This window comes from Ranitomeya imitator, chromosome 7 (assembly GCF_032444005.1).
Source record: "Ranitomeya imitator isolate aRanImi1 chromosome 7, aRanImi1.pri, whole genome shotgun sequence".
Classification (NCBI taxonomy): Eukaryota; Metazoa; Chordata; class Amphibia; order Anura; family Dendrobatidae; genus Ranitomeya; species Ranitomeya imitator.
The window spans coordinates 143,558,603-143,581,379 of record NC_091288.1 but is presented as its reverse complement, the minus strand read 5'-3'; the positions used below and the strand labels follow the sequence as shown (position 1 = coordinate 143,581,379).

The following is a 22,777-nucleotide window of genomic DNA, read 5'->3' as shown; positions in this document are numbered from 1 at the left end:
ATCTTGTTGCACTGCAAAGCGCAGGAAACGGTGATGTCCGGGAAATATTGGAACATGTAGGTAGGCGTCCTGGATATCTATAGAGCATAGAAATTCCTGAGCCTCCATGGAAGCAATTACTGAACGAAGGGATTCCATCCTGAAGTGTCTCAGGCGAACCCTCCTGTTCAGCAATTTGAGGTCCAGAATGGGACGAACCTTGCCGTCTTTTTTCGGTACCACAAAGAGGTTCGAGTAGAAACCCGTGTACCGTTCCTTTTCTGGGACGGGAACAATTACCCCGGATTTTAGCAGAGAAGCGATGGCTGCGAAGAAGCCCGGAAACAAAGCGGGATCTTTTGGAGGACGAGATTGGAAGAAACGATCCCTGGGTCGGGAGGCGAACTCTATTTTGTATCCCGAGGATACAACTTCCCTGACCCATGCATCCTCTACTGCGGAAATCCAGACGTCCCTGAAACGGAGAAGACGGCCCCCCAACCTGGGAGTTGGGCTGGAGTCTTGCCGAGAGTCATGCGGAAGTGGATCTTCCAGTCCTGGGCCTGGACGATCTACCCTGGGAATAGCGAGGACGCCAGGACGGAGTGGGCCTGAAGGACACCGCCTTCTTCTCTTGACGTGCCTGTGGCCTCTGTTGCTGCTGGGAAAAGGAGTTTGATGCAGCGAAGCGACGAAAAGGCCGAAACGAGCGAAACTGCCGTCTAGGGGGAGGGCGACGAGGTTTAGCCTGGGGGAGAAGGGAACTTGTGCCCCCAGTGGCGTCCTTAATGATCTGGTCCAGCTGGGAACCAAAGAGACGAGAGCCCTGGAAGGGCAGACTAGTGAGGGACTTTTTGGAGGACAAGTCCGCCTGCCAGGCCTTGAGCCAAACGGTCCGGCGGATGGCAACGGCATTGCTGGAAGCCTGAGCCGCACAAGAGGCGACATCCAGGGAGGCGGAAACCAGGTATTCACCCGCGTGGGAAATCTGGTTGGCAAGTTCCGCTAATTGCGCGGGAGGAGCCCCGTCCAGGATACCTCGCCGTAGATCCTTGGCCCATTTTGAGATGGATTTTGAAGCCCAAGTGGAAGCAAAGGCTGGGCATAGCGCTGCTGAAGCCGCTTCAAAGGCAGATTTCGCGAAGGATTCTATAACTCTGTCGTTAGAATCCTTCAGAGACGCTCCGCCGGACAGTGGAAGCACCGTGTTGGTGGACAGCCTGGAAACAGGGGGATCCACCGAGGGAGAGACCGTCCAATTGGCGGTAAGATCTGGTGAAAAAGGATATAACACCCCCAGGCGTTTTCCCCTCTGAAAACGTCTGGTCGGATTCTCTCTCTCTCTGGCCAGGATTTCCTCGAATTCAGGATGAGGAGCAAAAAATTTTGAAGGTGGTTTGGCCCGTCTAAACGAAACCGCCAGATCTGCGGGTTCCGTAGAGGGATCCTTAATGCCACAGGTTTGGTTTATAGCCCGAATGAGGTTCTGGACCGACTCACTCATGGTGGCGATTTGGCTAGGATCCAGCTCCGAAATTTCCTCTGAGGGCGCATCAGATAAAGCCTCGCCTGACTCAGGGGAGGAGGAACGGTGCGACACCAACCGCGGGGGAGGGCCGGGCGGCGAGATGGAACGCGAAGAGGACTCAGACCGACGTTCCTGTCTGGACCTTTTGTAGCTTGGCAAGGAGGTCTCGGGTGGCGGTTCCTGCGACCCGCTGGCCACGGCAGGGGTCTGCAGGGGTAACCGATCCAGCGCGGACACCAAGGTTTGAGATACCCGTGTTAAATCGGCCACCGATTGTGACAGAGAGGCGGCCCAGCCTGGGATGGGGGGATCACTCTCGGGCGGAACAGTCGGGGGATCCTGGGCGGTGGGAACAATCGGGTTGCTGCAGGACTGACACAGCGGAGAGGACTGACCTGAGGGAAGTTTGCTGTTACAGGACGAACATGCAAAGTACGTGACTAAGGCAGAAGATGAAGAGGTAGGGGGGCGAGAGCGGCCCCCTTTAGAAGACATTTTGAGAGATCCCTGAAGATGCCAGTGGGTTAGGGGACAGTGGGGCAGAGAAGGGTGTCAGTCTGCAGTGCAGCTACTCACGGACCCGGTCCTGGAAGATGTCCCACTTGTTGCTGTATTCTTGCGATGCTGAGCCCACAGAAGATGCGGGCGAAGGAGCGTGGCGCGCTGCGTGAGGTGCTGCGAGGGCTGCTTGCTGTGTGAAGCGGCGCACACCAGCTGAGAGTCCCACGAGGAAGGGGGCGGAGCCAGACGTAGAGGCGCCGGTGGGCAGGGCGCAGTATGTCGGGCGGGAAAAAGCCCGCCCGCAGAAGCGGAAATGGAGAAAGCCGACAACCGGAAGTAGGCCCCGGCCGAAGCCGGGGCCTAAATTAGGGACCGGCGGCCGAGAAAAAAAGGCCGCGGCGCCGAAATAGAGCGCCGGAAACAATGCGGCGTGAGGGAGGCTGGGGCCGCTGAAGGGCGCCGCAGACAACACCCTCCCGCGGCGCCAGAGCAATGCGCCGCAGGGAGAAGCGGCGTGACAGCCTGCAGGTCACAGAAGGGCGCCGCAGATAAACACCTCCTGCGGCGCCAGAGCAAAGCGCCGCAGCGAGAAGCGGCGCGACCGCCTGCAGGGCTGCCGCGCAAAGGATGTGCCCAGAGTAAAAACCGCAGCGCCGGTAATGCGCCGCGGAAGGAGCGTACGGCAGCCATAGAGCTGTCGTGGAAGAAATGCTGGCCACAGGGAAAAGAGCGCGGTGGCCTAAAAGGGGGGCCCCGCGCTGGAGAGCAGAAGGCCCCTGCAGAAAAGGGGAAGAAATGTGGAAATACCAGCCGCGCCACCGAAAGACAGGCGATGACCGGGTAAGCGAGTCGCCAGGGAGCCCCTAACAAGAACCCTATCAAAGGTCTGGGATGGGAGGGGAAGGGAGAATATACTCACCTAAAAATTCCACGCGTACTAACCTTGAAAAAGGGTTGAGACGTCCAGGGAGCTGATGGACGTCCTCGGCTCCTCAACCGACAGGCTCTGGTGGGCGAGTGGGTGGGTGACGGAGCCAGGACCGGACTTCTGAGCACGCTTGTGTGCTAGGCTCTTGGTCCTGGAGAGGGATCTATGAGGATACGGGGTGGCAGTACACACCGTACTCATAGTCCGCCTTGTGGGACTACAGGTGTGACTGTTCACCCTGTATCCCTCCGGGAAACCTGTAAAGGAAGCGACGCACATAGAGGTAGATAAGGGTCTAATGAAAGACCCGTGTCCACCTCCTACTGACACTAAGCTAAACTGAAGAGTATAATGCCAGTCGGTGGGGTGTACACTGCAGAGGAGGAGCTAACTTTTTTATTTGCATAGTGTCAGCCTCCTAGTGGCAGCAGCATACACCCATGGTTCCTGTGTCCCCCAATGAGAGGCGATAAAGAAATGATATTTAATAGCCCATAATGGTGACGTTTGGGTTCCAAGTTTGAGCGTTTCTCAAGCCTCAGGGTTTAGAAAGGCTCACACTTGGTGCCGAAAAATCACGCTTATAGGCTATTAAATAGCATTTTTTCAATTGGTGTGCTGCCTCGATTTTCTTTGTTTGGCACCCGGACTCCATTGCTGGTGCGGCTTCTAATTTTGGTTTTAGACAGAGACATTTTGTGATATGACATGGTACTCTAGATGTCTAACTACAGAACTCTGGGTCAGATACTTTTATGGTCACTAAAGAAACTCAAATCTTCAAAGAAAACCTTAATCTTGTTACTGACGTTCTGCACCTCAGGTCTGACAGCTCCGCTGTGACATGCCAAGATTTTAATAAAAGGGATGAGACAGCACCAAACTGCCTTATCATACACACATCCACCAAATAGAGATGTAATGTAATCCAACACAGAGGAATAGTGACAGCATCCAAATCTAATTTGTTGCTTTCATTGTGCTGTACAAAAGTACTGAAACGGGAACAGCAATGTATTGACCCGTTATTACATGTGTGTGTCTTTATTAAGCTTTAGAAAGAGCCGTGTATGAATGGGTGAAATTGTTGCTTCTCCAGTTTATATACAGTGGAGAAAATAAGTATTTGATACACTGCCGCTTATGCAAGTTTCACCACATACAAAGAATGGATTAATCTGTAATTTTTATTGTAGGTACATGGAAACTGTGAGACAGAATGTAAAAAAAAAAACAAAAAAACAAAAAAAAACACACAGAACATCGCATTGTACGATTTTTTAATAATTAAATCACATTTTATTGCTTGGAAGACGTATTTGATCACCTACCAACCAGCAAGAATTCCGGATCTCATAGACCTGTTAGTTTTCCATTTAGAAGCCTCCTACTCTGTACTTATAACCTGTATTAATTTCACATGTTTTAACTCGTTACCTGTATAAAAGACACTAGTCCGCACAATCAATCAGGCACACTCCAACCTCTCCACCATGGCCAAGACCAAAGTGCTGTCTACGGACATAAGGGACAAAATTGTAGACCTGCACAAGGCTGGGATAGGCTACAGGACAATAGGCAAGCAGCTTGGTGAGAAGGCAACAACAACTGTTGGCACAATTATTAGAAAGTGGAAGAAACACAAGATGACTGTCAATCTTCCTCGTTCTGGGGCTTCACGCAAGATCTCGTATTGTGGGGTAAGGATCATTCTAAGAAAGGTCAGGAATCAGCCTAGAACTACACAGGAGGACCCAGTCAATGACCTGAAGAGAGCTGGGACCACAGTCTTAACCCCTTCACCCCAGGGCCATTTTCCGGTTTTGTGTTTCTGTTTTCTGCTCCTAGAGCCATAACTTTTGTATTTTTATGTCAATATGGCCATATGAGGGCTTGTTTTTTGTGAGACAAGTTGGACTTTTGAATAACACCACTGATTTTACCATATAATGTACTGGAAAAAAGGGAAAAAAATCCAAGTGCAGTGAAATTGAAAAATAAGCGCAATCCCACAATTTTTTTTTACCATCTTCACCAAATGCTAAAAATCAAGCTGTCATTATGATTCTCCAGGTCATTACGAGTTCGTAGATACCAAATACCAAACATGTCAGGGTTCTTTTTTATTTAGATTGTGAAAAGAAAATCCAAATTTTGTTAAAAAAAAAAAAAAAAAAAAAAAAAAGGCGCCATTTTCCGAGACCTGCAGTGTCTTAATGTTTCAGGAGCTGGGGCTGGTTAAGAGCTTATTTTATGCACCCTGAGCTGATGTTTTTATTGATAACATTTTGGGATATATACGATGTTTTGATTGCCTGTTATTGCAATATTGTGGTGACCAAAAAAGGTAATTCTGGCGTTTTTATTTTTTTTCTCATTAAGCCATTTACCGATAAAATTAATTGCTTTTATATTTTGATAGATCGGGTGTTTCTAAACGCAGCGATACCAAATATTTGTATTTTTGATATTTTTTTAATGTTTTATTGTGAATGGGGTGATTTGAACTTTTATTTTTTTAATATTTAAAAAAATAAATAAATAGTATATGCTGTAATAGTCTCCATAGGAGACTTGAAGCTGGGATCTTCTGATCTCTTGGCTACACAGAGCAGGGCTTTCAGCAAGATTTTGGCCAACAACCTCCTTTCCTCAGTAAGAACATTAAAGATGGGTTGTGGCTGGATCTTATGACCCCGATGCACACAGCCAGGGCATCTAAGGAGTGGCTTCGTAAGAAGCCTTTCAAGGTCCCGGAGTGGCCTAGCCAGTCTCCAGGCCTGAACCCAATAGGAAATCTTTGGAGGGAGCTGAAACTCAATGTTGCCGATCAACAGCCCCGAAACCTGAAATATCTGGAGAAGATCTGTATGGAGGAAAGGGCCAAAATCTCTGCTGCAGTGTGTGGAAGCTTAGGCTACTTTCACACTAGCGTCGAGCCGACGTACCGACGCATGCTGTGAAGCAAAATCACAACGGGGGCAGCGGATGCAGTTTTACAACGCATCCGCTGCCCCATTGTAAGGTCGGGGAGGAGGGGGCGGAGTTCCGGCCGCGCATGCACGGTCGAAAAAAGCGGACCCGACGGACAAAAAAAGTTGCAAGCAACATTTTTTGGGTCCGACGGACTGCAAAAACACGTCGCATCCATCGCACAACGGATGCAATGTGTGGCAATGCGTCGCTAATGAAAGTCTATGGAGAAAAAACGCATCCTGCGGGCAACTTTGCAGGATGCGTTTTTTCTTCAAAACGACGCATTGTGACGTGCGTCGAACGACGCTAGTGTGAAAGTAGCCTTAGTCTAGAACTATAGGAAACGTCTGACCTCTGTAATTGCAAACAAAGGTTTCTGTACCAAATATTAAGTTCTGATATTCTATTATATCAAATACTTATTCCATGCAATAAAACGCAAATACAATGTAAAAATAATACAATGTGATTTTCTATTAATTTTTAGATTCTGTCTCTCACACTTGAAGTGTACCTATAATAAAAATTACAGATCTCTCCATTCTTTGTAGGTGGTAAAACTTGCAAAATTGGCAGTGTATCAAATACTTACCTATGTTCCCCAGTATATGTTCTATGGCACAGCAAAAGGAAGGAATTGAATTTGGAGGATGTCGCTATTCTTCTGTGTGCGATGCCAAAGTGATTACCTTCGTTAACCCTAATTTCAGATGTTAAAGTGTGCAAATGATTTTTAGTTTTTCATTCTACCTCTGTATTGTTGTTAAGTTTATTTTTTGTGAAAGAGGTGGAGTTAAACAAGATCCACTCCTATGAAGGAAGAGTACCAAGATGGTGGGGGGTGTTAAACCTAAGATATTGCAAATTAGCTGGGACAGACGTTAAATGTGAGGACACCACAACCATTCCCACAAATGTCTTCTATCTGGAAAATAAGCTGGACTTAAAATAAGTCTGCCAGCTCAAAAGATGGTTGCTCACACCAAATACTGGTGTGTACTGCACTCTTAAGAGGCCAAGCAGTTCTTAGACCTTCTCCACACTCCTCTGACTCCTGGAAAGACAGCTGTCAATCAGGGAAGGTGGAGGGGTCAAAACAAATGCAAAAAGAAAACAATGCTTGGCCAAGGGTGCGCTCAGTGTCTGGACAGTGATCTTGTGCTGTTGTACAGTAATCCCCACTTCATATCTGAGCCCACAAAGACGCTCCTGATCCCAGACAGGCTTTTTGTATTATCCAATCTTCTTTCCATCTTGATATTCCCAGAACGTCTTTTGGACATGTGTGTGCAAATTCAGTAACAGCATTAATGGGACAGTAGCTTACAACATCTGAGATGAGTGCCAACACCACAAATAGGCTTCCACAGGCATGACAAATGCAATGGTGAATACACAATGTCACTTTATTTCACCAGATCTGCATTCCAAAGTTCATCATCGTTCACACAATACGTAATCCAAGTAATGGCGTTACTTGGCACTGCACAGTACTAATACTACATTCATGTATCCCGCCCATCTACATTTCTGCCCTTAGACCTATAAAAGGAAGCAGACAGACAACATACCTCTTTCACATACTTAGAAGTAATTGGCTCCCCTTTACAACTAATGGCTCCTTCAGCGATTATAATGATGTTTAGTCTGGAACCTCGACTACGAGACTGTACAAAGAAAAAATAAATAAATACAATATCCAGATTTATTGACCAAACATTTCAGCTAAAGCTTGGCATTGTACACATCAGGCTATGGAAAAACATTTTGGAACTTAGTTGTGAGTATAAATTTGTAGGCTTTTTGCTGTTCAGCCCTATAGTTTGTGGCCAACTATTTCCCAACTAAGTTACCACTGCCCCTAGACATTTCCCAATTGGAGGGACGGTCCTAGTGGCGCTCAAACCGGACTATGGCCGAGTTCACAAGTCACTTGGGTGGGAAACTGCGTCATTCTGAGAAGTATTTGTGCAAAGAGTGTTCAGCTAGATCTCACACAATTCTGGAGATCAGGGGACACAGACAGTAGAGGACCCCTCTTATTCCATAACTCAGTACCCAATTATCCCTCTCCTACAATCAACTATCTGTGAGCTATGCAGTATATTAGCTCTTGCCCTTATGGGCAATCTGACAGTAGGAAAAGGCTTTGAAGATCGTGTTCAGTCGTCCATGGCTGCTTCCTAACTACCGTATATACTCGAGTATAAGCCGACCCGAGTATAAGCCGAACCCCCTAATTTTGCCACAAAAAACTGTGAAAACTTAATGACTCGAGCATAAGACTAGGGTGGGAAATGCAGCAGCTACCGGTAAATGTCAAAAGTAAAAATAGATACCAATAAAAGTAAAATTAATTGAGACATCAGTAGGTTAAGGGTTTTTGAATATCCATATTGAATCAGGAGCCCCATATAATGCTCCATAAAGTTTGATGGGCTCCATAAGATGCTCCATATTAAAATATGCCCCATATAATCCTGAATAAAGGTTAAATATGGCCCCATAAGATGCTCCATAGACACATTTGCCAAATATAATGCTGCACAAACGTTGATCATGGCCCCATACAGACACTTGCCCCATATAGTGCTGCACAAATGTTATGGCCCCACATAGTGCTGCACAAATGTTATGGCCCCATATAGTGCTGCACAAACGTTATGGCCCCATATAGTGCGGCACAAATGTTATGGCCCCATATAGTGCTGCACAAACGTTATGGCCCCATATAGTGCTGCACAAATGTTATGGCTCCATAGATGCTCCATACAGACACTTGCCTCATTTGCTGTTGCTGTGATAAATAATAAAAAAAAAAATCACATACTCACCTCTTCGTCGCTCAGGCCCCTGGCACTTTCAATATTCACCTGCTCCCCATTCCGGCGCCGCTCCATCTTCAGCGTCTCCTGCACTAACGTTCAGGCAGAGTGCGCGCACTATCCACGTCACCGCGCCCTCTGACCTGAGCATCACTGAAGAAGACGCATGAGCCGATATTTTCAGCCCATTTTTTTGGGCTGAAAGTCCCCCTCTCGGCTTATACTAGAGTCATACCCAGGGGTCGGCAGGGGAGGGGGAGCAGGTGCCGTCTAATTATACTCACCTGCTCTTGGCGCGGTCCCTGCAGGTCTTTTCCCCGGCGCTGGCAGCTTCTTCCTGTACTGAGCGGTCACCGTTACCGCTCATTACAGTAATGAATATGCAGCTCCACCCCTATGGTAGATGGAGCCACATATTCATTACTGTAATGAGCGGTACCATGTGACCGCTCAGTACAGGAAGAAGCTGCGGTGCCGGGGAAAAGACGTGCAGGGACCGCACCAGGAGCAGGTGAGTATAATTAGACAGCACCCGCTCCCCCTCCCCTGCCGACCCCTGGGTATGACGAGTATAAGCCAAGAGGGGGACTTTCAGCCCAAAAAAATGGGCTGAAAATGTCGGCTTATACTAGAGTATATACGGTATTTTGCTGGTCATTTGTAAGCGCTTGTTCCAATTTTTAAATGTTGAATAAAGTATTTTTTGATATTTTACATCCTGGAGCTGGATTCCTACATTTTGTTTCTCAAATTTTCCACGTCCTGGCAGAGATGTAATTTCTGTGCTCGGATGATACCACCACAGTAATTTAACTTCTAATGGGTGAGCTGAATCAACTTTTTTCGTATTTATATTATTATAGGCTCTCATCACTACAGAAATGCCAAACGTGGGCTTTAAATGTGGTGTAGGCACACTGGGGCACCGAAGGGCATTTGGATTAGGGAGCACAGGATTTGCTGGATTTCCTTTGTGAGGGTAAGGAGCCATTTTGCTTTTCCAGAGGCTTTGTATTACCAGTAACGTGAAAGCCCCCTATATTTCCGTTAACAGGTAACGAACCTGAGAGTGGACTTGCTTTTTTGTGTATTGAGTTGAAGCTTGGATCACATTTATCTAGCACTCTACAATGAGCACCTACATCAGGATTTCCATTTAAATTTCTGAATTATGAGATATAGATGAAACCCCCGACAGATCCAATCACTATAATGAGGCAGCAGAGTTATTCTGGACTCTGTCTGGCCTCTGTTCAGTGATAAACTTATTTTCAGAGGTACACAAAACTGTGGCGGACTGCGCTTTTATGCATGCCCAAAAAGACGGAAACTGCCGGATCACAGGTCTTATGGCGTTCCTTAGTGCCTCCATCTGCCTCAATATAGGGAATCCATGTATATCACAGATTTACACAGAAACCCCGATGTAAGCACTCCACGTAGAGCGCAGGATAAATGTGAGCTGAGCCTTACTGCGAGGCAGAATGCACAAATCAACAGCAGGTGAAGAATTGGTTTTATTTATTTTTTGTGCAGCTTCTTGTGCGGTATAAGTGATTATACGACTTTATTCTTCGGGTCGGTGCGATTACAGCGATACCAAATATGTCTTGTTTTTATGTTTTTCCGCTTTTACATAATAAAAACAATTTTATAATACAAAAATATTTTTGCATATCCCCGTTCTCAGGGCTATAGCTTTTCTATTTCTCCGCTGACTGAGCTGTATGGAGGCTTGCTTTTAGTGGGAAAGGATGACGTTTTCACCTACACAATTTTTATTTACATTCAACTTTTTGATCGTATTTTATTTCACTTTTTGATTGGTACTACGATAAAAAGCATAGTTTTACACTTTGTATTAAGGGTTCTTAATGAAAGGGTTAACTATTGGGTCAGTTTTATAGATCGTACTTTGTTAATTTTTGTTTTTATAATAAATATGTATTTATTGTTTTTTTTTTTTTGTGCTTTATTTTGTCTTTTTATTTGCGGTATATATTTTTACAATTTTTCAAAAGTTTTTTTTTTTTTTACTTTTTCCCCAGCATAGGACATCAACTTTCAATTGACTGATCGCTTGTCTAATACTTCGACACACAGATCAGTCTCTGACACACAGGCAGGAGGCATATCAGCTTGTGCTCTGATCAGGAGCTTACAGGCCACAGTACCTGGGTGACCCCGTGGCCATCTTTTGGAGACCATCAGCACAACGCAATCACAATCGCGTTGTGCTGATCGGAGCAGAGAGGGAGCTATAATAATTGATGTCGCTGTCACTATTGACAGTGGCACCAGAGGGGTTAAACCGCCCACGATCGGCACTAGTACTGATTGTGGGCGTTTCTGCATGGTGTCAGCTGTAATATATAGCGGACTCCCGCTGATAATCGTGCCGGCTCTGTGAGTCAATTTGCGGGAACGCATCTCCCTTGGCGCCGTACAGGTATGGCGGATGTCGTGATGAGGTTAATGCTTACAGTAAAGTCAATTAATGCACTAGTTAAATGGGTTGTCCGGGAAAAATAAAACTGTGCCTATGGGACGGATAATGCAACAAAAATAACAGTCCCGATCACCTACCAGCACTTGCCTGGATTCAGTGCATACTGCTCCATGGTCATCGTAAGGACAGGAAATTGCTATCTCCCCATTCCGACAGCCACAGCACTCCTCAAGTCTGATCATTAAGCTTTCTAATATTTCCTATCTTACATATTTAATAGATTTATATGTCTATGTGCATCATTTATTGGACTGACATGCATAAAGTGGAGATAGATTATCTGTGTACATAATATTTTAGAGTTACTGGATCTTTCGACTTTATTTGGATAACCCACAGTACTGCTTATCAGTGACGGGCAGTCTTGGTGGTCCGGATATAGTGTCTTAGATCCTTTTGCATAGGCTTTTTAGGTGTAATTTTAAAGGAATTTAATAAACACTGTTTTTAAGGTTAAGTATGCTCATTTATGTCATTTCTTAGAGTTAGGAAAATCGTTAAATGTTCTGATTTCTCCTGCATCTCTTACCATTAACATACTGAAGTTGTAGAGTAGAGGCTAAACTAGTTTAATAAAGGTAATCTTATAAAATGAAGGAAACGTTGGACAATAAAGGGAATCTGTCATTGAACACGCAGGCTGAGATTTGTAAAATACAGTTTATCTTGAAATGTAAAAGCCCCTGTTGATGGTGAGCGTAGCAGTCATGGGGACAGTCCTCACAGGACTGATCGCCACCTCTATATACACCCTTATGCAGGGAGGGCTTTCTATCACAGGTAAGGACCATTCCCTTAAGCCTAGAATGATCTGGGAAGTTATATATGTTACCCTAAACCTATATAATAATTCATTCAGCTACTCCGGCTCGATAACACTAAACACAAAGTGCACCATATTTTTTAGCTGACAGGGTCACTTTAATTTGACCATGAAATGCAAATCCCACATTTCACAATAGCTTCCCTAAATCTGTTAGGTCGGTTACTTGCCTCTCCAAGTCTTGCACACATGAGATCTTCCCAGCCCTCTTCAGGAGGACATTCTGGAATAAAAAGCCAGTCAGCCCCCGATGCCAAAGCGGACACCAATGCTAAATACCTATAAAAAGAAAATACAGCAGATATTTAAATTATTAGTCAATAATTTGTCAAGAATTATTGTATTTTCTATTTAAAAAAACAAAACAAAAAAACAACAACTATGGCTCTGGTTCATCAAGACCACATACACACATATATTAATGTGATAAAACTAATGCATTATTTGTCACATAAATGCAATGCCAGATTTGCTGTTTTCTTGTCTGCCCCATCTCATAAACCGATGGAATAAGAAGTGTTTAAAAGGGAATCTGTCACCCCAAAAATCGCATATGAGGTAAGGCCACCGGCTAATATACAGCATTCTGTAATGCTGTAGATAAGCCCCCGATGTCACCTGAAAGGTAAGAAAAAGAGGTTAGATTATACTCCCCCAGGGGCGGTCCCGCTGCAGTCAGGTCCGATGGGCGTCGCGGTCCGGTCCGGGGCCTCCCATATTCATACAATTCTCTTCTTTGCTTCCCGTCATGGCTCCTGCGCAGGTGTTCTTTGTCTGCCCTGTTGAGGGCAGAGCAAAGTACTGCAATGCGCAGGAGCCGAGAAAGGTCAGAGAGGCTCAGCGCCTGCACACTGCTGCACTTTGCTCTGCCCTCAACAGGGCAGAGAATTACGCCTGCGCAGGAGCCACGTCAGGAAGACAAGAGGAGGACGTCATCGTATGAAGATGGGAGGTGCCGAACCGCACCGTGACGCCCATCGGATCGGACCACCCCTGGGTGAGTATAATCTAACCTGTTTTTTTCATCTTTCAGGATACATCAGGGGCTTATCTACAGCGTTCCAGAATGCTGTAGATAAGCCCCTGATGCCGGTGGGCTTAGCTCATATAAGATTTTTGGGGTGACAGATTCCCTTTAAAGTTGTATGTATTCCAAAAACTACATATTGTCATTTATCTCTATTTTGTGAGTCAAGAAGCTTTAAAATTTTATTACCCCAAAACACACAGATTAGATGCTCAGAGTATTATGTAAATATAATACAAATATTTAGAAATAGGACACAATAGTAAGTAGAGTGAGATGTCACAGAGAAAAATGTACAAATGAGGTCATTACCCGCAATGTCTTCCCATAACTTCCAGCACAAATGTCCTCTGGTGGCTAAAATGAGAAAACCACAACGTTCTTTCATTAGTGGTGAACATATCACTAGGAGAATGAAATGCACGGCGGTTCGAAGAGCTGACGCAGATGCCGCACTTATCTACCACATGTCACTTGTGTAGATACCATGACCTGCTTATTCTAAATGATATCTCTGATAAAGGTGGTTGGTAACTTTATGGCTAATGTTAACCAATGGATGTAGGAGGTGAACACAAGTTACTAATTTATTGAAAAGGGGTTGTCCAATCACAATAAAATGAAGATCTATTTGTAGAATGGGTAATCAATATGTGTTCCTTGGGGGCCGACACCCAGAACCCCACTGAGCTGCTGTGATTTGCCTCAGCGGCCGGTGGATCTAAACACATGTGATGGACAGCTGCACAGCACAGCTCCATTCATTGTGTAGCAGCTGCTGCCGGGTACAGAAGAACAGCTCCTATTGAAAACAATGGTGAGCGCTGTATAATCCTGTGCATGTACTATATACCGTAATCTAGATATGCTATAGATTGCATGGGCATGATAGACCACTTATAGTGTATATATAAGTATGCCGGATAAACAATCATAAGACTCATAACCAATTTCATGAATGTGGCAGCTATTCCTGGGGAGCCACACCAGTACTTCTCACAAGACGTATTATGGCCACATTATATCAAATAGTCACCTAGTGAGTGCTACAGTGGGGGGAAATAAGTATTTGAGCCTTTGATGATTTTGTAAGTTTGCCCACTGACAAAGACATGAACAGTCTATAATTTTAAGGGTAGGTTAATTTTAATATTGAGAGTTAGAAAATAAAAATAACATCCAGAAAAAAAAAATCACATTGTATAAATTATATAAATTTATTTGCATTTTGCAGTGAGAAATAAGTATTTGATCCCCTACCAACCATTAAGAGTTCTGGCTCCTACAGACCAGTTAGACTCTCCTAATTAACTTGTTACCTGCATTAAAGACAACTGTCTTACATAGTCACCTTTACAAAAGACTCCTGTCCACAGAGTCAGACAGACTCTAACCTCTACAACATGGGCAAGACCAAAGAGCTTTAGAAGGATGTCAGGGACAAGATCATAGACCTGCACAAAGCTGGATTGGGCTACAAAACCTTAAGTAAGACGCTGGGTGAGAAGGAGACAACTCTTGGTGCAATAGCAAGAAAAATGGAAGAAATACAAAATGACTGTCAATGGACATAGATCTGGTGCACCATGCAAAATCTCACCTCGTGGGGTATCCTTGATCATGAAGAAGGTGAGAGATCAGCCTAAAACTACATGGGGGGGAAACTTGTTAATGATCTCAAGGAAGATGGGACCACCGCCACCAGGAAAACAATTGGTAACACATTACGCTGTAATGGTTTAAAATCCTGCATTGGCAGCAAGGTCCCCCTGCTCAAGAACGCACATGTACAGGCCCATCTGAAGTTTGCCAATAAACACCTGGATGATTCTTTGAATGATTGGGAGAAGGTGCTGTGGTCAGATAAGACAAAAATTGATGTCTTTGGCATTAACTAAACTTGCCGTGTTTGGAGGGAGAGAAATGCTGCCTATGACTCAAAGAACACCGTCCACACTGTCAAGCATGGAGGTGGAAACATTATGTTTTGGGAGTGTTTCTATGCTAAGGGCACAGGACTACTTCACCACATCAATGGGAGATGGATGGAGCCATGTACCGTAAAATCCTGAGAGACAACCTCCTTCCCTCCACCCAGACATTAAAAATGGGTCGTGGCTGGGTCTTCCAGCAAGACAATGACCTAAAACATACTGCCAAGGCAACAAAGAAGCACATTAAGGTCATGGAGTGGCCTAGCCAGTTTCCAGACCTTAATCCCACAGAAAACTTGTAGAGGGAGTTGAAGCTCCGAGTTGCCAAGCAACAGCCTCAAAATCGCAATTATTTAGAGATGATCAGCAAAGAGGAGTGGACCAAAATTCCTTCCGACAGGTGCGCAAACCTCATCATCAACTACAAAAAAATCTGACTGCTGTGCTTGCCAACAAGGGTTTTGCCACCAAGTATTAAGTCTTGTTTGTCAGAATGCAAATAAATATACATAATTTATACAATGTGATTTTTCTGGATTTTATTTTTGATATTCTATCTCTCAATGTTAAAATTAACCTACTCTTAAAATTATATACTGTTCATGTCTTTGTAAGTGGGCAAACTTACAAAATCAGCAAGGGATCAAATACTTATTTCCCCCACTGTTTATATACTATATAAAAGCAGCTGACAGAACTGTGGTTTCTATATGAGTAATGTTGTTTATTTAATTTGGTGTATGGCTTACTACATTAGTGCTGTTGAGTATAGGACAATGATATTTGTAATTCAGGGTCCACAATGATCATAGTAATTGATCCTTGAAACCACGCTGCCATTGTCTTAACGGCACACAACTAAACCAGGAATAATTTAGTGTAGGGCATTTTATTTTGCTAATCAGTGGTGGACTGTCTGCATTGCACCCAATTCTATATGACTGATACAATGAGGAGCAAATACATGTAGATGTGCAGCTCATCAGGTGTCTACTATCATGGGTATAGTATATGTAAATAAGGCTCTATTATAGATCTTGTATTGAAAAAAAATTATCAGCTTCCTTTATGTTACGTGGATAGAGAAATGTGTTGAGATGGTAAATTATGTGAATTAGAAAATGGAGTAAAAGAAGCGCTCCTATTAAGTTGTTTATTCATTAAATGTGCGTATGTAATGTAGTGAGAGGGTATTATTATACTCGCCTACCGCCTCCGTCTCCGGGATCCAGCGCCGCTCTGCTCCTCTTCAGTGATATCACCGCACTTCACTCTTCGGGTCACTGTGCCGCATACATGAGCCAGAAGTCTCTATTACAATGTGACTTATGTAGCCTCATAGACTTACATTGGAAAAGTCACTTCTAGGTCTCAGAGAGCGCAGTGTGACCCGCAGAGTCTGCAGAGGGGTGACGCCACTGAGAAGAGAAGAATGGTGCTGGACTCTGGAGAGCGGCAGGAGGCGAGTATACAAATACTCTCACTACACACATTTAATGGTGAAGAAAAAAACCAAAACACTTATTGGGAGTGCCTCTTTAATCAATTAGAAGTTATTCATTTGTATTGATCTTTAGTGGCAGCACTGCTTTTAGAAATAAACAGAGGGTATTTATTAATTGGTGATGGAGGTTCTAATATCAGTGTCTTTGCGGTGTACATATTCCCCAGTGATGGTATAACTATTGTTTTGTGTACGCTCTGGTTTTTTGTTATGAATAATTAAATGTTACTTGTTATGGAGTTCATGTAAATTTTCAGTGATTCCCTAATAATCCTAGTGAAAAGTAAACTTGGCACTCGGGTGTGAGACCGGTAGATATCTATTTGTGCAGGCAATCCTAGACATTTCAGTCCTAAAAATGGACCTTCTTCAGTATCGCTGCATATAATATAAATGTGATGTAACATTAAGGTACCGTCACATTTAGCGACGCTGCAGCGATCCAGACAACGATCCCGATCGCTGCAGCGTCGCTGTTTGGTCGCTGGAGAGCTGTCACACAGACAGCTCTCCAGCAACCAACGATGCCAGTCCCCTGGTAACCAGGGTAAACATCAGGTTACTATGCGCAGGGCCGCACTAAACGTAACGTAAGCGTAAACGTAAAAAAAAAAAAAACAAACACTACATATTTACCTTCCGGTGTCTGTCCTCCGGCGCTGTGCTTCTCTGCACTGACTGAGCGCCAGCCGGAAAACACAGTGGTGACGTCACCGCTGTGCTCTGCTTTCCGGCTGGCCAGCGCTCACAGTGCAGAGAAGCACAGCGCCGGAGGACAGACAGCGGAAAGTAAGTATGTAGTGTTTGTTTTTTTTTACGTTTACGCTGGTAACCAGGGTAAACATCGGGTTACTAAGCGCGGCCCTGCGCTTAGTAACCCGATGTTTACCCTGGTTACCAGTGAAGACATCGCTGAATCGGCGTCACACGCGCCGATTCAGCGATGTCTGCGGGAGTCCAGCGACAAAATAAAGTTCTGGACTTTCTGCTCCGACCAACGATGGCACAGCAGGATCCTGATCGCTGCTGCCTGTCAAACTGAACGATATCGCTAGCCAGGACGCTGCAACGTCACGGATCGCTAGCGATATCGTTCAGTGTGACGGTACCTTTAATTGAACAATACAACCAAAGCAAAAATATTACATACCAGAGATAAGACCTCTGATTATCTTCAGGGGCTAATTAGCACACAATGAGATACATGCACATCATTTTCATCACCCAAGGAGCCCATCTGCAACTCCAATCTCAGTTGTTGTTTATCCTCTAGGACACCACAGTCAGACAGTGCAATATCTAAAGGTACCGTTACACTAAACGATTTACCAACGATCACGACCAGCGATACGACCTGGCTGTGATCGTTGGTAAGTCGTTGTGTGGTCGCTTGAGAGCTGTCACACAGACAGCTCTCTCCAGCGACCAACGATCCGGGGAAAGACTTCGGCATCGTTGAAACTGTCTTCAACGATGCCGAAGTCCCTGGGTAACCAGGGTAAACATCGGGTTACTAAGTGCAGGGCCGCGCTTAGTAACCCGATATTTACCCTGGTTACCATTGTAAAAGTAAAAAAAAAAAAAACAGTACATACTTACATTCCGATGTCTGTCACGTCCCCCGGCGTCAGCTTCCCTGCACTGTGTAAGCGCGGCCCTGCGCTTAGTAACCTGATGTTTACCCTGGTTACCGGTGAACACATCACTAGATCGGCGTCACACTCGCCGATCTAGCGATGACAGCGGGGTGATCAGCGACCAAAAAAAGGTCCTGATCATTCCCCACGACCAACGATCTCCCAGCAGGGGCCTGATCGTTGGTCGCTGTCACACATAAAGATATCGTTAGCGGGATCGTTGCTACGTCACAAAAAAGCGACACGTTGCAACGATATCGTTAACGAAATCGTTATGTGTGAAGGTACCTTAAGTAGTCAGACATTGGGAACAGGCTGCTGTCACCAGCACCCGTCCGGGGCACAGCCTGACAGATTGCCAGTCAATACCATGCTGGGCTCACATCATTTTCACCCCCATGCAGCACTATTTCCAGGGATTCTTTATTTAATACTTGAAAAATGTTATCCAGATATCCTCAGACATAGGCATTGACTTCAATGAGGCAAACAGTGTAATGTAGTAAACTTTGGACTCCATTTGTCCTTTAAGGTAGTGTCATTTTTTGGACTCGTGGTGTAAACCCAGCCCGACATTGTCTGGTAATAATGCTTTGGTAAAAAGAAAAAAAATACCAGACATATAACAAGAATATTATATCTGCAATCACACATACATGCGCAGTGCCTACAAAAAGTATTCACACCCCATGAACTTTTCCACTTTTTCTCACGTTGCGCCTACAAACTTAACATGTATTTTATTGATTTTATTGGGATAATAAGCAATATACCAACACAAAGTAGGAAGCATTTGAGGAGTGTAAAGGAAATTACAGTAAATGTTTTTCTAATTATTTTAGGTATATCTGGAAATCGTGACATCCATTTGTATTCAGTCCCCAAGTGAATACTTTGTACCTTTCTCTGGAATCACTGCTGCAAGTCTATTGGGGTATGTCTCTACCAGCTTTGCACATCTAGAGGCTGAAATATTTGCCCATTTCTGTTTGCAAACTAACTAAACATGGTCAAAATTGTTGGTACCCCTCGTTTAATGACAAAAAAACCACAATGGTCACAGAAATAACTTGAATCTGACCTGGTTTTCAGGTTTCTTTTGAAGGATCCAAATGAACCGGACGTGTTGGGGCACAGAATTCCAGAGGATGGGGGATATTCGGGAGAAGTCTTGGAGGCAACTGGGTGAGTAGCGAATAAGCGTGGAGGAGAGAAGGAGGTCTTGGGAGGGCCGGAGATTACGTGAGGGAAGATATTGAGAGATTAGTGTGGAAATATACGGAGAAGAAAGGTTATGGATGGCTTTGTAGGTCAGTGTTAGTAATTTCAACTGGATACGCTGGGAAACTGGGAGCCAGTGAAGGGATGTGCAAAGAGGGGAAGCAGGAGTGTAGCGAGGAGAGAGCTTAGTCGGGCAGCAGAGTTAAGGACGTACTGGAGTGGTGCGAGAGTGTTAGAAGGTAGGCCACAGAGGAGGATGTTGCAATAGTCGAGGCGGGAGATGATTAGGGCATGCACAAGCATTTTGGTAGAGTAAGGGTTGAGGAAAGGACGGATTCTGGAAATATTTTTAAGCTGGAGGCAACAGGAGGTGGCAAGAGCTTGGATGTGCGGTTTGAAGGACAGGGCAGAGTCAAGGGTTACTCCGAGGCAGCGGATTTTGGACACAGGGGAAAGTGTGATTTCATTTATTTTGATAGATAGATCAGGTAGGGAAGATATGCGAGATGTAGGAAATTGGGCTTGAGGAAGTGAGAGGAGAAGAAGGAGGATATGGCTGATAGACACTCTGGGATTCTGGAGAGCAGAGAGGTGACATCTGGGCCAGAAAGGTAGATCTGAGTGTCATCAGCATATAGATGGTACTGGAAGCCATAGGATCTTATGTGTTTTCCCAGGCCGAGTGTATAGATTGAGAAAAGTAAAAGCCATAAGACAGAGCCTTGAGGGACACCAACAGAGAGGGGGCGAGATGAAGAAGTAGTATGGGAGTAGGAAACGCTAAATGTGCGTTTGGTAAGTTATGAGGAGATCCAAGATAGGGCAAGTTCCTTTGACACCAAAGGAAGAGAGGATCTGTAGTAGGAGGCAGTGGTCAACTGTGTCGAAGGCAGAGGGCAGGTCTAGAAGGAGGAGTATAGAGAATTGTCTGTTAGCTTTGGCTGTAAGTAAGTCGTTCGTAATTTTGGTCAGGGCAATCTCAGTGGAATGGTGGGGACGCAAGCCAGATTGTAAGTTGTCGAAGAGAGTTGAATGCAAAGTGAGAGGAAAGTTCAGCATGGACGTGCAGCTAAAGGAGTTTGGAAGCAAATGGGAGCAAATATATGGGGCGATAGCTGGACATAGCACTTGGGTCAAGGGATGGCTTTTTGAGGATAGGTGTGATTGTGGCAGGTTTGAAAGCAGAGGGGAAGGTACCAGAAGTTAGTGATAGGTTGAAGAGATGGGTTAGGGTTGGTATTGATGTTATGGTGAGGTTGGGGAGGAGGTGGGATGGGGTCAAACGCACAAGTGGTGAGGAGTGATTTGGAGAGAAGATGAGCAAGCTCCCCTTCGGTGATTTTGGAGAGGGAAGTTAAGGAGTTAGGGCATTGGTCTGGCATGCAAAGGGGTTGTGGTGGTTTGACAACAAAGACTTGCCTTCTTTGGTCTATCTTATTTTTGAAGTGCGTGGCAAAGTCCTCGGCAAAGATTAGGGAACTCGGAGGGGCAGTGGTGGGCAGAGGAAGGAGTTAAAAGTGTTGAACAACTGTTTGGGGTTGTGGGATAACGAAGATATGAGGGATGTAAAATAGGCATGTTTAGCAGAGGTGAGAGCTGATTTGAATGCAAGTGTTGCTTGTTTGAGTGCAGTGAAATCATCTTGCAAATGCGTTTTCTTCCAACGCCGTTCTGCAATTCTGGATACTTGCCGAAGCTTTTTAGTGATGTTATTGTGCCAAGGTTGTCTACGGATTTGTCGCACTCTGCTATGCATGACAGGGGCAACTGTGTCAATAGCTGATGCAAGAGTGGCATTGTAGAAACTAGTGGCAGTGTCTGTGTCATGAGGATATGGATGCTAGTGGTAGGATAAAGTCAGAGAGAGTGTGGGTGTCTAGGTGTGCGAGGTTCCTGCGTAGGTGCGCATGTTGCTTGACATAGGTGACAGGTGAGGAGGACAGGGATGAGAAAGTGAGTAGATGGAGGTCAGATAGAGGGAGAGGGGAGGTTGTGAAGTTAGATAGGGAGCAGAGACGGGTGAAGACCAGGTCTAATGTATGTCCGTCTGTGTGGGTGGATGAGGAGGACCACTGAGTAAGTCCAAAAGATGAAGTAAGGGACAGGAGTTTGGAGGCTGCTGACTGGTGGATGTCAATGGGGATGTTGAAGTCACCCATGATGATAGTGGGAATGTCAGCAGACAGAAAGTGAAGGAGCCAGGTGGAGAGTTGGTCAATAAAGGCAGTGGTAGGGCCCGGAGGTCGGTATATGACGGCCATTTGGAGGTTGTAGTGGGAGTAGATGCGGACTGAGTGGACTTCAATAAAGGGGAGGATAAGGGAGGGTAGAGGTGGGATTGGGTTAAAGGTACAGTTGGAAGAACCATGTTTGTTGCCAGGGCGAGGAGTGTGGGTGAAGTGGAGGCCACAGTAATATAGTGCAGCAGGGGAGGCTGTGTCAGAGGGTGTCAGCCATGTTTTGGTGAGGCCCAGGAACGAAAGATTACGAGAGGTAAAAAGGTTGTGAATCACGTGGAGTTTATTGCAGATGGAGCGGGCAGGCATTCCATAGTGATCCAGAGAGGGTGCAGGGGGTGGGCGTCATGGGCACGGATTTGAGGTGATGAGAAATAATAGTACCCTTACCTTAATATTTTGTTGCACAACCTTTTGAGGCAATCACTGCAATCAACCGATTCCTATAACTGTGAATGAGACTTCTGCACCTCTCGACAGGTATTTTGGCCCACTCCTCAAGAGCAATCTGCTCTAGTTGTCTCGTGTTTGAAGGTTGCCTTTTCCAGACTGCATGTTTCCCTTTCCAAAGATGATCAATAGGATTTAGGTCAGGGCTCATAGAAGGCCACTTCAGAATAGTCCAATGTTTTCCTCTTAGCCATTTTTGGGTGTTCTTAGCTGTGTGTTTTGGATCATTATCCTGTTGCAAGACCCACGACCAGCGACTGAGACTAAGCTTTCTGACACGCTTTCTGACACTGGGCAGCACATTTCTCTCTAGAATCCCTTGATAGTCTTGAGATTTCATTGTGCCCTGCACAGATTCTAGACACCCTGTGCCAGATGCAGCAAAGCAGCCCCAGAACATAACAGAGCCTCCTCCATGTTTCACTGTAGGGACAGTGTTCTTTTCTTGATATGCTTCATTTTTCTGTCTGAACATAGAGAGCCGATGTGCCTTGCCAAAAGGTTCCATTTTTGTCTCATCTGTCCATAGGACATTCTCCCAGAAGCTTTGTGGCTTGTCAACATGTAGTTTGGCAAATTCCAGTCTGGCTTTTTTTATTATTTTTTTTTTTTCAACAATGGTGTCCTCCTTGGTCGTCGCCCATGAAGTCCACTTTGGCTCATACAACGACTGATGTTGCGATCTGACATTGATGTTC

General features: G+C 45.1%; 1 protein-coding gene across 2 annotated transcripts in view; it reads right to left on the bottom strand.

Annotated features, from left to right (window-relative positions):
* Positions 1 to 22,777, bottom strand: part of PFKL (phosphofructokinase, liver type) — a 152,455-nt gene that overhangs the window by 65,576 nt on the left and 64,102 nt on the right. For both annotated transcript variants that reach the window (XM_069733880.1, XM_069733881.1), the window contains exons 6-8: positions 13,409 to 13,453; positions 12,240 to 12,348; positions 7,484 to 7,579 (exon numbers count right to left, since the gene is read on the bottom strand). In XM_069733880.1, the coding sequence (XP_069589981.1) occupies positions 7,484 to 7,579; positions 12,240 to 12,348; positions 13,409 to 13,453 (250 nt within the window). The remainder of the gene's footprint in view (positions 1 to 7,483; positions 7,580 to 12,239; positions 12,349 to 13,408; positions 13,454 to 22,777) is intronic.